We start from the raw sequence: 15,898 nt of genomic DNA, 5'->3' as shown, positions 1-15,898 counted from the left end.
GCTTCGGTGGAATGTCGGATTATAGTAAAACAGTTAATGTTGGACATAGCTTGAAAATCTCCACGAAGGATTCTAACAACGTCCCAAACGATTGGCATGAGGAACGAGATCCTTGACCAGATCTAGAAAGTTTGATGGACAGCGCCGTTTGCCTACAGGAGGATTCATGTACGTCAAGACACGCGGAGTTCCACTGTGAGAGGGAAGGTATGGAATCCTTCTGCAGGTCCAGGACCCCTGCAGTAGTAGGATGCGAAGCGGATGAACTGGCCCTTTTTGATCCTTTGGCCCGAGAAACTTTATTGGGTCCAGTTAGCAAATTTGGGATGACAGCGGTTCCCGGGGAATGGGTTGGGTGTTTCATGTGTTTCCATCAGGAAGGATGACAGTTTCAACGGACGACGTATCACGTATCAGATCTGGTTTCTTGTGGAGTTTGTACCGAGAGAAACTACGCGAAGATAATCCTGCGGCCGCATCCAACGGTTTTCGGGCTTAGTTCAAACCTTATGCTCCACGTGCGAAGCTACAGCGATGACAGACCAGTATCACAGTGAGACCGAGGGGTCTAATTGTATGTTCTTATGCCAGTCTATTTTCAGTGGCCTCTATATATGCAAATGCCTGCCGTAAAATCATCGACTCTTATCTTATATCATCCACTGACTAAATATCTTCCCCATATATATCTTAAATGATGAGCTTGGTGAGGAGCTTACCCTGGTTGACACCAGTGAAGAGCTTCATCCAAGTCTCGGGCTGCTTCTCAATGGGAGCCTCAATAACGGTCTCGGCAGCCTCAAGCTTGATGCGGCCGTCGGCAGTGGCGCCAATAAGCTCGCCAAGGATGGCAGGGACCTTGTCCATGTAGTCGAGCATGATGAAGCCACGGATGTTGATACGCGAAGAGATAAGCTCGAACCAGTTCTTAAGAGCCATGGGCTCATCAGAGTTATAGCTGCTGACGGCGCCACAAACGGCAATGTGACCGTGGCGCTTAACGCGGGTCAGCATAGCGTCGAGGACGAAGCCGCCGACGTTGTCAAAGTAGACATCGACCTCGTCGGGGGTAACGCGCTTAAGATCCTCTAGGAAGGTAGGAGACTTGTAGTTGATGCACTCGTGGGCACCGATGCTCTTCACCCACTCGCACTTCTCATCGGAACCGGCAATTCCGATAACGCGCTTGGCCTTGAGGATCTTGGAGGCGATCTGGACGGCCATGGAGCCGGTGGCGCCGGCAGCGGCAGAGATAACGATGGTGTGCTCGGGCTTAGCCTCGCCAGCGTAGTACAGACCAGTGTAAGCAGCGAGACCAGAGGCGCCAAAGGCACCGAGGAAGTGAGTGGTAGGGAGACCATTGGGGAGGGGAGCAAGAGGCTGGGAGTTCTCGGCTTCTAGGATGGCATACTCGCTCCAGATGCCGAGATGGAAATCCATGCAGAGATCGCCAACCTTGAACTTGTCGGACTTGGACTCGACGACCTCAGCGATGATGCCGGATCGCATAGGCGAGCCGACGGGGACGGTAGGGACATAGAAGCGCTCAGGGGCGACAGTGCTCTGCATAAAGTTCCTCAGGCCAGTGTCGTTGGAGAAGTACTGGATCTTGACGAGGATCTGACCATCTTGGAGGTCGGGAAGGGTGACGGTCTGCAGCTTCCAGGTGGCGTCAGGGCCTTCAAGGACAGGCTCCCCTGTGGGCTTGTTGGCCAGGATCCATTGCTTGGTAGTGTGCTGAGCAGACATGATGACAGAGTGATGATGGTATTATGTTTGTGATAGTGATAGTGATACGAGGCGAGGCGATACAGTAGTAGTACCGAAAAGTTTAGTTGATGGAAAAGATGGGTTATTGTTTCGCGGAAGCTCGTAGCGAGAAGAGCTGGACGAGATATGGTTGGTGGAGAGTGGGGGAAGGATCTAAACCAAGAAATATTTTGCTTTTTTCCCAGTTGGGACTTTGGTTTGCGATCAAGACTAATCCTTTATAAAGGTAGAGAGACGAGCTTACCGTAATTACAATTCATTATTAATTTCTGTTCTTGTCCACTCCTCATGTGGACTAGTCATCTATTGTGTCCTCTTTCCGTTGGCTCGTGCTGGTCCCATCTCCGACGAGTGTTTGAGGTCAGGTTCAAGGGTCTATGGGAGGGGGGACCCCCATTTATGCCCCCCAAGTCTCTCTGTCTCTGTTGGTTCCCCTTTCATGCACACATGGTAGAAACGGGAGGATTTTGTAAGGACACCGTAAACCTGGTCAAGCCAAGACAGTGTTCCCCCCCTGAAAAAGTGGCGGGCGAAAGGTTGCATAATGGAAGGTAAGAAAGAAGCACGTCAGACGGTTGGGTTGTTTCGAGAGCTAGCATCGTGCAGTTTAAGATCTCGATAATTCCGAAACTCAATCCAACGCTGCTACCAATTTTGTCTCTTGACATCCGACACTAGAAGAGCCGTTGCTGAAGATACGGCCGGTTTCGTTTCACTACTGAGAAACCGTTGAGAACTAAATGAGCTCTCTAAATTTCTAGCGCCGCCGTCGTCATGAGTCGTGAGTCGGCCAACTTCTGCTTTTTATGCAGGATTGCAGCATACTTTTAGGGCATCAACCACTGTAAACATGTTGCTCAAAAGGCAGAGCCGACGCTAAATTAGTGAGTGTCCCCTCTTTTTTGGAGTCTAGTCCAAATGGGCTGAGCTTGCAACGTTCTCAACTGAAATCCTCCAACACTATGTGGACTCGACTGGAGACGCTAGACCTTGACCCTGCTCGCCAAGTGGTCCAGGAGTCTTTTAGCCACGGGCACCAACAACCATCCGTCGTCTCTAGTCCGCAGTAACTTGCAATCTCAACCGCCCAAATCTTGCGCCTTCGGGAAGACCGTTTGAACTCTCTTCTCTCCGCAATGTCTGTTCTCAAGAACTACCCTTTTCGTTCAGCCTTTCAGGTCTGTAAGGCTGCATTAGGATAGCTCATCGTTAGACTGGTCTAGCAAGTGCTTTGCTTGTCATCAATTGCATAGCTGCTAGAGTGCTGCCCACCAGGATTACCCGTATGTTTGATAGCCACTAGTCAGCCCCGGCATATTTTACGGCGTGCCCATTTTCGATGTAATGTTATGCTGCAGTTGCCGAGTCAAGAAAGTCAGAGGTCGAAAAGCAAACAGAGCGTCTCTTTCCCAGTGGACCGTCACGTTCATTTGGGCTCCAATCACCATGGCCTGTTTGCCATGCGATGCGATCGCGTGTTCCTTTTTGCTCGCCTCTGCATGGAACTTTGCTTGCTTTTTCTTGGTACCAGTGCCCGGGCGCTGGTGCTCAGACTTCCCACCCAGCTGAACTGTGGTTGCTTTGTCGTTATTTCTCGTCTCTTTTTTTCTTGAGTCTGGAAGGATTCTAATCCTTGACTTCTCGGCACCTTGGGGTTTTACTTGACTCACGTGTGGCAATTTGGGCAATTACTCGTTATATCCGTCGTTTTACCACTCATAAGGGTTAATCGTGCCAAGTTTGTTCCACCCTGGATCCGTAGACTAAGACTCTTCAGTCTTCTCTCTCCCCTGCCCGGGAAACCCCTGCTTGGTCTCAGAATCCGCGCCCGCGGTGCCAAAGGGTTTCTCGGGTACGGATACTCGCATGATCCCTCCCAACGAACAAGCCCGTGGCAAAGAGATTACTGGGTCCAAGTTGCGCAGTCGTACGGTTCTTTTTGGCAGTTAGTTCGTCCTAATGACCGTTGTTGCAGAGAAATAGTGGCTATCCGTAGACTAATGCAGGTTCCTTTCTTCTTTCCCCTCTTCAATCCTGACATTCTAATTCTACGTGTGCGCCGCAGCCGTTCGCTTCCGCAAGCTAAGGAAGTGAATCCCAATCAATGATCGACAGGACATTTTACTGTTCCTTGTCCCAGAATACCACCCTTCCTTTTTTCCCTCGTCCTTGGAATTGATATAAGGAACATTGGGGTAACCCTTAGCTCTTGCTCGTCATTTTCTCCCCATGTTTGCTTGATTGATGTTGGTTGTGATATTTTAACACTCCCCCGGTTGTCTTGTGTTTCGATTTGAGTGTTTTGTTCTTGCTTGTCTTCCCGCAATATCGCCCACCATGTCTGATGCTGCTGCTGCGGCGCCACCGGTGGACTCGTCCGCGCAGGTCTTCTTGCCCATACTGGGCTTCGTCGTGGCCGAGCTCGCCATCAACTGCATCATCGTTCTTTTGGTCCTCTTCGTTGTCGGGCTGCGGGTCGTCGGACGGCTTATGGGACCTGGTCTTGGATGGGATGACTACTTCGTTATTTTCTCAACGGTTGGTGATCATCACTTGATGTTCAATGGTATCAGTAACTAACAATATTCCAGCCGCTGGGTGTAGCAATGCTGTGCTGTCAAGGCCTCTTCGCGCCTGTTGGAAATGGATACAGACTCGCAGATCACCAAGAGCTTATGGTCAACGTACCTTTCATTCTGAAGTTGACATTCTGCATGCAAATCATCTACGTCACCCTTCTCGCCGCTGTCAAAGCAAGTATGCTTGCTTTCTTCATCCGCGTCTTTCCAACCACCTTCATGCAGAGAGCCTCCAAGATCTCTCTCGCCTTTGTCGGATTGTGGTGGATTTCCTACCTCGGCGCTTGCATTTTCCTTTGTTCACCGGTCCAGGCCCAGTGGGAGGCGCCTCTTACTTGCGGAGGTCAATACATGCCCATGATCCAGTCGTTGATTGCCACCAACGCTGTTGGCGATTTGATCATTATGGCTTTACCCATGCACAGCGTCTGGGGCTTAAAGACAAGACGTGCAGAGAAGATCGGTATCACCTCTTGTTTCGCTCTCGGTCTTGCGTAAGTATTTCTTGTACAGTTGCAAAGGATATTCACTAATTTGCCCAGCTGCGTCGTCTGCGCCGTCTTCCGACTCATCTACATCTCGAGCGTCGAGCTCGACACCAACATCACCGGAACCATGCCCACGACCATCTTCCTCTTCATCCTCGAACCCAATCTGGCCATCCTCTGCGTCAGCATTCCCATGCTGCGCCCTTTCTACGCCAAGTACAAGAAGCGAATGGGCGGTTCCCGCCTCGACGAATACTCCAACTCTCGAAGCACCGGATTTCGCGACCAGAGCCGAACGGGCGCCAGCAGCGCAGCCCCCCCTCCTGAGGTCATCCGCGACCCCAATCTGTCAAGCTGGGAGATGGACGACTACCGCCCCCAAGACAAGCTCCAGCACGGATACAGCGTCTCAGGATTCCCTGACGAGTCAGGGTCGGAAAAGAACTTGACTGTCGGATCGTCTGAGGATCGCAACAACGCGATCAACGTCGAGACTCGATGGACGGTGACACACTCTCGAAAGGCGTAGTGTCGGGTAAAATGGTAGCATATTGTCGACTTAGCCGGGGCATGACCTCAAATCATCTTAAAATAATATCTTCTTCTAGTCAATACCAAGCATAACTTTCGCTCACAATACCATCGTTTCCCATGAATGAGTGTGAATGCCGTCACAATGTACATAATGAAACCACCATATCACGACGTTGATTCTACTCTGCCGCCACTTCAGTACGCTCACTCGTTAGCCCAACCATAACGACTCAACAAAGTACACGCATGTCAGCCAGTCATCATTCTCTCGAGCCTCACTGATGGTCAAAGAGCCATACCCTCACGGATATCGAGAGCCCTACATCCGAAAGAGCATATTCGTATTCCAGACCTCTGTCCACTGAATCCTTCGTCAAAGCACATGACTCCATCTCCATGCTCATATCCACAGATCTTCAACGCTTACCGGCAGCGCAGAGTCATGTCGATCCTCAAAATAACCTCATTTCCAGCTCAAATCTGATATATCAACTTTTTCTCAAAAGCAAATAATCTGCCCATTTCTCGGCTAAAACTAGTTAGTGATCGACCAATTCCCCTTTTTTTCTCAGCCGCTTTGCGCTCAGGCATAGCGTCTTGGTTCCCGAGTCCCCGGTGCATTAGTGTTTTTCTCGCCAGTGTAAGCGAGCCGAAAAGACCACTAGAAACCTCAAGAACACCCGATGATGATAATTTGCATGGGAATTACCACAGAGGTCGTATCGTAAGTGGACAAATGGTCAAACGTGCCGCGTGGGCTTTATTACCGGGTGTTAGGGCGTCGGAAGAATTTGTCGTCAAGAGCCTAATAGACGAAATAAGCTGACCACCTGATGCTTGCTTAAAATGGAACTTATTTTGACAGCTAAGCCCTAGGGAACATCATCTTTTACCCACTTGCAAGGCCATCACGAGGCAGTTATCAAAACCAGACTCCATATTTAATAAATAATCATTGAGTAAAACATTAAGCATTTTGAGGCGATCTTTGTTTCATTTCCTGCCCAGCGGGCCGAAAAGCCTTTTCCCCTAAACAGTACCTGTCTTCAGCCAGGGAATGATATCTCGGTAAGATATCTGTAGACTTGAGCGGCCTCTGATCCGTGTATTGATAATGCGCGGCTAATGCGTTACCTTGAATCACGACAGCTGCATAATATGTTAGTCATAAGAATGGTCTGTCGCTCAGGGGCTACTTACGACGACGGAGTTTCTTAGGGAGGTCGAGGACGAGCATGTCTTCATCTCCTTTGTTGTTGGGCCAGTTCTCTGGGTCCGTGTTTAGGATGTCGTCGCTGTAGACGCACATAAAATTTATCCGGATACGATCATCGTACATGACCCAAGGTTTGGAGAATTTGTATAGATCTAGTTGGTTCTTTTCGATGTTTTCGAATAGGGACATGTGCATCTGGGAAGCGATGGCCCAGTTCTTGTAGCTATCGCCCCAGACTTCGTACTTGAGTTTGGCAGCGGGTGTTTGATATAGAGCACTATCGTTAGCTACCCTCAACCACCTATGCTTACCCCACGTTGGGGGTTTTCTCTCAAGACCCCAGTTGAACTTGGCTGGCCCATCCCAGAAAGGATGTGATGAAGGTTTCCAATAGTCCGTCCCCCAGGAGATGTTGACATCAAGCGGCTTGAATCGCTCGGGGAAGTATGGATGTATAGCGCCCATTCGCATATGGAAGAAGCCCAAGGGAGGGTTGTTGATGATGTTACCCGAGACCACCCAGTCGTTCGGGTTTTCGATCTTCCGCGTGACGAGGTTAGGGATAGCGTCGTCGTCGATCCAAACCTACCAGAGAAGCAATTAGTAGGTACTTAGCGAAGCAAGACATTTGACCCTGAACGTACAATGTCGTCATCAATCTTGACGTAGTACTTCCCCCGGTCCAACAATTTCCAGATATGCTTATATGTATACGTCCCAGCAATTTCCTGGGGATGAATCTTCTTATATCGTGGATTCGAAGCTATGATTTCTTCAAGATATCGTAAGTTGACGGGGTCGAATGTGTTGGCTACCCAAAGAACTTCGTCGAGCCACCCTCCGTTTTCTACCAGGTTGCGCTCGATGTAGCACTTCATGACCTGGACTCGAGTTTGTCGGCCATAGAAGACGATGGCGCTGACTGTGACATTGTCTGGTTTGACGAGGGATGATCGTGGCGGCGAAGATGTGGGTTGTTCGACGTAGGTGAAGGCTGGGAACCGATACGTGTAAAAGAGCATGCCAATGACGTAGAACAGGACGCATGATACCAGAGCGATACGAATGTTTTTGCTCTCTCGGAGCCGCCCAAAGTGTGACATCTTGAACCGCGAGCAAGAGCTAGGATGTAGCGTGAGTAATTCCGGCTGTCTCTCGCCTTAATATCTGCCTAAGACAGTCAGTATGAGACTCGAATCACAGTCCTGTTGAGATTGCCATGTTACATAGGACCTGTGCAACACACTCAATGTCATGTTTGTCGATCGTGCATACTCACTGTCTCAACCCGGCAGCAATCAATGAACTCACCTGAAGGAAGCTTATCTGTGCAACACCCACAACCAACACCGAACACGCAGGGGATACTGTACGTTCTTATAACCATCATTGGCGGATACCCCGATGTCTAGAAGCTTTGTAGTCTAGACCAGCAGCAATTGCGCCCTTGGAACTTAGATCGTTCCTGGCTAGACTTCCCGTTAGATTGAAAATACCAATGAACTAACCACCATATCAGATAATCCCCCTGCATCAAGCCACATACCATCCAGTTCACAGCCTTTTAGTAATTGCATACATGCGCCACCGATCAGGGAGATGCTGTGTGATGCGCCACCAACAGAACACATTGACGAAAGGGATTGAACCCGCATTCCTCATTGCTTTTCGCAATTTTACCCATCTCGAAAAACCACGTTCTCATCTCAAGGGCTGAAAGGCTCAAAAGGCAGTTTGGAATGCAAGCATAAGCCAGTGTGTCTCGAACCCTGAAATCTACGAATTGGCACGTTGTTGGGCTATTCTCAGCGCGTTTGTCCGCACTCTGCCAAGCCACGTTACAAGAACGGTCGCAAGAGCTTGAGCTGGGTTAGATTTTGGGATGACAGGTAACGATGCCGGCCGGAATCGTATGCGAGGGGCTTGTTTGGCGCCGCTAGTGGCTATGGAGATCCGATTTAGCGGCACGTCAAAAGGTGAAGTCTACCAATCCACCAGTCTGAGTAGGTATGAGTTCACGATGGGAGATTGGCTCTAATGAAGCCTTTTATCATGTAAGATGTAATTTCCCCATTATAACAAGTTGGTATCATTATACTTTCCCCATTCTAGCGAACTCTTGTTACCTACCTATCTTAGCAAGTGTATCAAGCACATTCTTCCATGGCAAAAAGAAGTTCCTTTCCGTAGCATACTAAAGGAAAAAAAGATGGACTTGGTCAAAGTCCCGAATTGTCAGGCGACGCAGGCCTGATTCGAACAGACGCCTCCGAAGAGAATAGATTTCTAGTCTATCGCATTAGACCACTCTGCCACTGCGCCTTTTTGCTGATTTACTTGAAATGGTCGTCGCTATTACGTCCCCAGTACCGTAGATGCAGTACCCAGTCTGCCTTGCTGTGCTGCGGATGATTTTTCCACCTCGCCGCCTGCGCGGCTGCGCCCGATGACTGTATCGGTAGCTCATCAATGAGGCCTCGCCACCAAGTTCCGTGTTACCACCACAACATAAGTAGCTACGAAAAATTTCTCTTGTTTTGCATACTTCCATCATCTTTTAGAATCAGAATCAGAGCACCTGAATAGTACATCTGCGATGGCGACTCAAGATACGCTGCAAGAGCAGCTTTCCGGCCTTCAAATTTCCACCTCAACCTCATGGCACCGTCTACAAACTCACGTCCAAGATGTCAAACTCACAGGCAGACTCATCATCGTCGGCGACGTGCACGGTCATCTTCCCGAGCTCAAGAACCTACTGGATAAAGTCTCGTACGACAAAAATAACGGTGATCAACTCATTTTTGTCGGCGACTTGATCAACAAGGGTCCCGACAGCCCTGGCGTCGTGCAACTGGCTATGCATCTTGATGCACTTGCGATAAGAGGAAATAATGAAGATCGTGTTCTTGCTGCTTATAGCGCTGCGAAGAGAGGTGAAGATAAGGCGATTATTGAGAGATGGGATCGTTTAAATGCGGAGGCTGAGAAGGAGAAGGAGAAGAGCGAGGGCGACCAAGCAGTTCCTGCCACGACGAGAGATGATCTCAAGGCGTTGTCGAGAGAGGACTTGAAGCCTTACATGGCGGCGAGCGACTTTGGAACCGCGGCTAGTCTTTCCGATGAACAGATCAAATGGCTTGCTTCACAACCGTTGATTCTACGCATCAAGCTACCAAGAGAAGCTACTGCTGCACCTTGGAATGCCGGAACACTCATTGTTGCCCACGGCGGCCTTGTACCTCAGATTCCCCTCGAGGAACAAGACCCTTGGGCAGTTATGAATATGCGTGGTCTCGTCTACCCTGATCCCGACGCTGAGACCCCCGAAGCTATCAAAGCCGACATGATCAAGGGCGCAAAGAGCCGTGTCCGTCGCTACGCAGCATTCCAATCCGCATCGGATGAAGAGATTAAGACTCAGTTAGCCAAGATGGCAGACGTTATCAAGAACGGCGAAGGTTTCACCGGACAGTACAAAGAAGGTCTTATCGGCTTTCCTTTAGAGAGTCGAGAGGGTGATTGGTGGATTGATGCTTGGAATCGATGGCAGAATACTATTGAGGATGCTGAGGAAAGGAGCATTGTCGTTTATGGACATGATGCTCGTGTTGGTATACAGGTTGGTGAGGATCCGGCTGTCGCGAGATATACGTTTGGATTGGACTCTGGATGTGTTTATGGGAAGAAGTTGACGGCTTTGGTTATTGATAAGAAGGATGGGGGATTGGAGCATGAGATCGTTCAGGTTGATGCTGTTAAGAAGGCTGAGGATAAGGCAGAGGCAGCATCCTGAGAGCACGCGTCGGACAGAATCCTACACCGCGAAAATTGCTGGGCAACTGGCCCTCCGTAGAGGAATTGGCATGAATCAACACAAACTTCATGGAGTCATACGAATAGAATGGTTGTTCTCATGGAAGCTTTCGAGTTGCCGGAAATAAACAGCTCCGATTTTGTCCCGACTTCCACGCCCTACAGCAAGCGTCATCTCCAATTGGCACTAGCTCTGTTCACCACTGTAACCTCTCACCTTTTGACAGCCAGCCGGAGGACTTCGATTGTCAAAGAAGAAGAGGTAAAAAGTCCCTGAAAGTAATTTATGATGACACCAAGAAGCACTATTCCTTTTTATCATTGTGATCTAAGATCGGGATTTGGTAGCTCGGGAACTCTTACCGAGCCAAGCCCGGGGAAGCCTTCTATCTTCATGATAAAACTGCGCCCTACAGCAATAAGACCACGTTGATCACTTCTTGAAGTTAAAACAGATAGGGAATTTAATTATGAACTTCTATTATAAATACCGGGGCCTATGCGCTCATTGATGACCGACGTGCTGTCTCCGTGCCTTGTTTGATCCCAGTATACCCTCATCACCATGCATCAATCAAGCTGTGACTACAGCTCTACTGACATGAAATGTCAATCCATACGCCCTTATCATGACATAGGAACGTATTTGTCATCATGAATGACATCGACTTGTGCTACCAGCCGATGTTTCGCAGCCCCTCATTCTATAAGACTCATTTTCACAGAGTGATGACTCCGACAAGAGGTCTCAACGCAAGGGAGGAAAGAGACACATGAGCCGTGAAAGGCAACTTATAATCCTCCTTCAAAGAATTGCCCAGAAAGAAGGATTCGGGCAATCAACTGTCTTTCGATCGGCCAACTTCACCCCGCTGGTATGGGTCCCTGATCGGCATGAGTCTAGACTCCAAGGTGGGGAATTGCTAGTCTTACTCCGACTCCGGAAAGTCCGTTATTCTCGGACTTGTGAGTCTTTGGAAGGCGTCTGACCAAAAAAAGTTGCCAATCGCAACTCCTCTCATCATCAACATCGCCATCGCTATGGCTTCCAACGCACCGAGAGATGACCTTGACGGTGACAGTAAGCCTTTTCTTTCGCATCACCAAATTGAAGTGTGCTAATGTGTGACCAGTCTTGACATTCTCGGAACTTGATTTTGCAAGACTCGGACTTGCGAACAAACAGACTCCGGATGAATTCTCACCACAATTCGATACCTTGACGGAAGGGTACCCATTTCCGATACAAAACAATCCCTTCCCAGTCGAACAAAGTTTCTTTACCGACGACTTCAATCTCGACCTCTCAACAAACCTCCAAAACAGCCTACATGACGAATTCTGGCTCGACCCAGCGCTAGATCTTCAACAATGGCAAACACCACCCTCAATGCAAACAGATACGAGTCGCGACATCTCACCACTCGCTACAGCCGACGAGCGCGTTAGCACACCTGCGCTGACCGGCCCTCCATTCACAAACAGTTTCGCAGGTCTTCCACCCCTCGAAACCCAACAACATACCCTCCCACGAAAACGAAGCACATACTTCCGCAGTCCAGCAAGCCAACCGATCTCAATACCCCACACGAACCTCCAGCGCGATAGAACACAAGCACAAGACCCCATGCAGAGATGGCAAGATTCGCCACCGGAAGCCGAGCCAGCCTCTTTATCCGCTATAGCCGACGCCCTCTCAAAAACAACACTACGCAAACGCTCTTCAGCAGGCAGTTTGGGAAAAAGCCGTGTTGGGAGTCGCGCGGGGTCTATAGGTAGTGCAACCAGTGTTTCTGATGTTTCTGTCGGATCGCCTGCAAGACGGAGGACGGGACGAGTTTCCAAGTCGAAGCGGGGTTCTGCAAAGAGCAAGATAACGGAGAAAAGACGATTTCCGTGTACATTCTGCTGTGATAGTTTCAAGAGCAAGTATGATTGGGCGAGACACGAGAAGTCGCTTCATTTGGATCTACAAGGATGGCGATGTACGCCTTTTGGAGGAACGGTTGTATCACCGGATACTGGACAGAGTCATTGTGCTTATTGCAATCAACTCAATCCCAGCGCAGAACATCTCGAAACGCATAACCACGCCAGCTGTCAAAACGACGAAAAACCGCACATCTTCCGTCGAAAAGATCATCTTGTTCAACATCTACGACTGGTCCACCACATCAAGACGTTACCTGCTATCGATTCCTGGAAAGTCGAAGGACCGCCTATAAAATCTCGCTGTGGGATTTGTAGTATCAGGATGGAGACGTGGCAAGAGCGTGTGGAACATCTTGCGAAACATTTTCGAAAAGGTGATACGATGGAAGATTGGAAAGGCGAGCATGATTTCGAACCACATGTCAAAGCAAGAGTCACAAATGCCCTGGCCCCATATATGATCGCAGCAGAAGAGCGAGCACCCGTCCCATTCTCGGCTACAGATCCCAGCTCGAAGGATCATTTATTGCAAATTGTCAAGAACGCGAGGGACGAAGCGGAAGCAGCAAAAAGGGTCTTTGAAGAGTTGCCACCTCAACAAATGGAGTCTACAGCGAAGGATGTCAACTCGCTATCTTTTCCGGAATTTCTGGCATATCATTTAGGAAAGTATGCACAGCAGCAAATCAGTGTGGGCATCATGCCGACGGATGAGATGTTCCAGACAGAGGCGAGGAGGCTTGTTTATGATACACACGATCCGTGGGATCAGACGCTGGCGGATAATAAGGATTGGTTATCGTGTTTTAGGAATTGTCATCTTGGAGGTCCTTCGGGTCAGTAAGACTCGGGATGATGACCGGTATGAGATTGAGGAGGCTGGAAAGCTGGGAGTCCAGACATTATTAGCAATCAAGCCATCATAACAAGCCACTCGGTGTCTTTTCCAATCTACAGAAGAATGGTGCAATCGTATCAAGTCCAAGATGTCATGGCTTATGTGTCTGGTGTGTCAATTCTCATTCCAAAGTACGTTCTCTTATCGTATCCACAACCGGTAGCCATCCCGAGAGTAATTCTCACACTCCGAGAAATCGGACCCGAGTTTTCACTCCGAAGGCATCCAAGCCGAGTCCACCTCAAATTTTCCTAATAATAGCCCCAGAAAACACACACCTTATTTCCAAAGTGGAAACTCCGCAAGACCCATCGTCTCCATCGTCTCCTAAACAGGTAGACCGAACCACCTCAACACTCCGTAGTTCCACAATAAAAGTCTGATCACACCGACTGCAAAGATAAGCTTAAAATATTGAGTGAGGTAGGTATATAAGTTGGGAGCAGTCGGTGGAAGTGTGGTTGGGAGATAGTAATATCATATTCACTTAATTCGTAATGGTGAAAGTTCCCTTGTATGCGACCGCTGGTGTCGCGACTTCTTGTGTTGCGTTCCTTTTCGGGTATGTTCTCGTGCCTCGTTGAAGAATTGATGTTAATTCGTGATAGAATGGATACGGGAAGTATCGGTCCCATAACGACCATGTCCTCGTTCAAAGATACGTTCGGCGATTTCTCAGCTACCATTCATGGTGTGATCGTCTCGACTATCCTCATTCCTGGAGCATTGACAGCGCTCGTCGCTGGAGCTCTTGCACACCGTTTTGGGCAGGTTAGACTCATAGCCATTGGGTCTATCATCTTCGGTATCGGCGCGGCTATCGAATGCGGTGCGCCGTATCTTGGGGTGTTCATTTTTGGACGTCTTATCAAGGGTATGGGTGAGGGGTTGTTCTTGAGTAATGTTTATGTGCAAGTTTCGGAAATGTCACCCTCGAGAGTGAGAGGTATCATGACGGCCCTGCCGCAGTTTCTCATCACTACTGGTATTGTCACTGGATACTTCACTTGTTACGGAACTTCAAGACTGGGCGATTCATCTGTTACATGGCGTTTACCATTAGCAATCGTCGCATTCCTCGGGGTCCTCCTGTCAATGGTTGCTTTCATCGTACCGCCTTCTCCACGATGGCTCCTCTCCAAGGGGCGCATCGATGAGGCCAGAGTTGTATGCAAACAACTCGGCATCGACGAAGTCGAGGAAAAGGAACTTCTCGCTCAAAATGGAGATACACCTCTCGACGGCGAAACAACGCTTTGGCAAGATATTCAGCACACCTTCAAAGATTTCCGCTGTGCCTTCTCAGCGCCATATCGCAATCGTACAGCTTTTGCGTGCTTCCTAATGGGCATGCAACAGTTCAGCGGCATAGACGGCGTTCTCTACTACGCTCCCATCCTCTTCACGCAAGCTGGTCTCAGCGGCGAAAAAGCATCATTCCTGGCATCTGGTGTTTCCGCCGTCGTTATCCTCGCAGCTACACTCCCTGCTACAATCTTTGCTGATCGTTGGGGACGGCGCATGCAGAGTATTCTCGGCGGTGTACTAATTGTTGGGCTGATGGTGATAATGGGCTCGCTTTACGCCGCGGGACAAGTTCATCCTGAGTATGGACCTGGTCGATGGGTTGTCATTGTTTGCATTTACCTGTTTGCGATTGCGTTCAGCTTTACCTGGGCGATTGGGTTTAGAACTTGGGTTGTTGAGAGTATGCCTAGACGGACGAGGAGTAGTGCTTCTAGTCTTGCGCAGAGTTCGAACTGGGTAAGTCAAGCACCGACACTACATAATGTCATTTGCTAACGTTTGAACAGACTGCCAATTATGTCGTCGCTTTGGTCACGCCTGTGCTGTTGGATAAGTCATCGTTTGGCGCATATTATTTGTTTGCTGGCTGCAGTTTGGCGACTACAGTTATGGTGATTCTGTTCATGGGTGAGACGAAGGGGTACAGTTTGGAGGAGATTGAGAAGAGACATGGTGGCGTGAAAGAGAAGAGCTTTCCGCTCAATCTGTAGAGTACAAAAAACAGGTAGCAATTGTTTGTGTACATGGCAAAATAATTTTGTTTAATAAGCTGTGCTCCAAATGGCCCGTGTGCTTGTGAGGATGCTAAAAGATTTGGAGATAATGGGCGTTGAAGGGCAGCGATTGTTGACGCCAGGGCTGCAGAGGGGGCTGCAGAGGGGGCTGTCGAGAGGACTGGCTTGGGGACTGTCAAATTTGCTACAGCGGGATGATGCAGTACATGTACCCAAATATTTACAAAGTTTTCAACAAGCGGGTTTAGCTCAGTTGGGAGAGCGTCAGACTGAAGTCAAACTTCAATCATCTACCGATATCTGAAGGTCGTGTGTTCGATCCACACAAACCGCATGTTTCTTTTTTGCCGGTTCCCACTGTAGTTCTTCTCCACTTGACGCTACGTGGAACAGAACAAATGCCAATTGACGAGAGAAGTTATGTAGTGGTTGCAATGTCTCTTTTTGTTTCCTTTGCCCTGCCTGTTCCCGCCTGTGTGATTCTGGCTCCATTTTGTAGGTGCTGTGCGTTGTGAAAACTTGATCTGGAGTCGTGGGAGCATCATCGTTCAGCGGGAGATACTGTGATATTTTCCAATTTCTAAAAGGAAGGTCAAACTGGCCATTAGCTCAATGGTACGGAA

General features: G+C 49.1%; 6 protein-coding genes across 6 annotated transcripts; 4 read left to right on the top strand and 2 right to left on the bottom strand.

Annotated features, from left to right (window-relative positions):
- Positions 1-690: 690 nt before the first annotated feature.
- FIESC28_00241 (uncharacterized protein) lies at positions 691-1,749 on the bottom strand (the record flags this gene model as incomplete). The annotated part of the gene is made up of 1 exon (XM_031154392.1): positions 691-1,749. One exon carries the CDS (start codon positions 1,747-1,749, stop codon positions 691-693), a length of 1,059 nt encoding a protein of 352 aa, XP_031021564.1.
- Positions 1,750-4,107: 2,358 nt separating this feature from the next.
- FIESC28_00240 (uncharacterized protein) lies at positions 4,108-5,366 on the top strand (the record flags this gene model as incomplete). Its single annotated transcript, XM_031154391.1, has 3 exons — positions 4,108-4,308; positions 4,362-4,843; positions 4,892-5,366. The coding sequence occupies 3 exons, from the start codon at positions 4,108-4,110 to the stop codon at positions 5,364-5,366; spliced, it is 1,158 nt and encodes a 385-aa protein (XP_031021563.1).
- Positions 5,367-6,338: 972 nt separating this feature from the next.
- FIESC28_00239 (uncharacterized protein) lies at positions 6,339-7,690 on the bottom strand (the record flags this gene model as incomplete). Its single annotated transcript, XM_031154390.1, has 3 exons — positions 6,339-6,520; positions 6,572-7,172; positions 7,232-7,690. 3 exons carry the CDS (start codon positions 7,688-7,690, stop codon positions 6,339-6,341), a joined length of 1,242 nt encoding a protein of 413 aa, XP_031021562.1.
- A 1,493-nt stretch (positions 7,691-9,183) lies between these two features.
- Positions 9,184-10,383, top strand: FIESC28_00238 (uncharacterized protein; the record flags this gene model as incomplete). The annotated part of the gene is made up of 1 exon (XM_031154389.1): positions 9,184-10,383. One exon carries the CDS (start codon positions 9,184-9,186, stop codon positions 10,381-10,383), a length of 1,200 nt encoding a protein of 399 aa, XP_031021561.1.
- A 1,061-nt stretch (positions 10,384-11,444) lies between these two features.
- FIESC28_00237 (uncharacterized protein) lies at positions 11,445-13,179 on the top strand (the record flags this gene model as incomplete). The annotated part of the gene is made up of 2 exons (XM_031154388.1): positions 11,445-11,484; positions 11,537-13,179. The coding sequence occupies 2 exons, from the start codon at positions 11,445-11,447 to the stop codon at positions 13,177-13,179; spliced, it is 1,683 nt and encodes a 560-aa protein (XP_031021560.1).
- A 551-nt stretch (positions 13,180-13,730) lies between these two features.
- On the top strand, positions 13,731-15,251 carry FIESC28_00236 (uncharacterized protein; the record flags this gene model as incomplete). The annotated part of the gene is made up of 3 exons (XM_031154387.1): positions 13,731-13,795; positions 13,842-14,997; positions 15,048-15,251. The coding sequence occupies 3 exons, from the start codon at positions 13,731-13,733 to the stop codon at positions 15,249-15,251; spliced, it is 1,425 nt and encodes a 474-aa protein (XP_031021559.1).
- Positions 15,252-15,898: the final 647 nt, after the last annotated feature.

Source organism: Fusarium coffeatum (assembly GCF_003316985.1).
Source record: "Fusarium coffeatum strain FIESC_28 chromosome Unknown BRIP53273_contig_5, whole genome shotgun sequence".
In the NCBI taxonomy this organism is placed as follows: Eukaryota; Fungi; Ascomycota; class Sordariomycetes; order Hypocreales; family Nectriaceae; genus Fusarium; species Fusarium coffeatum.
Note: the sequence above shows the minus strand (reverse complement) of the source record. Positions and strands in the feature narration are given on the sequence as shown.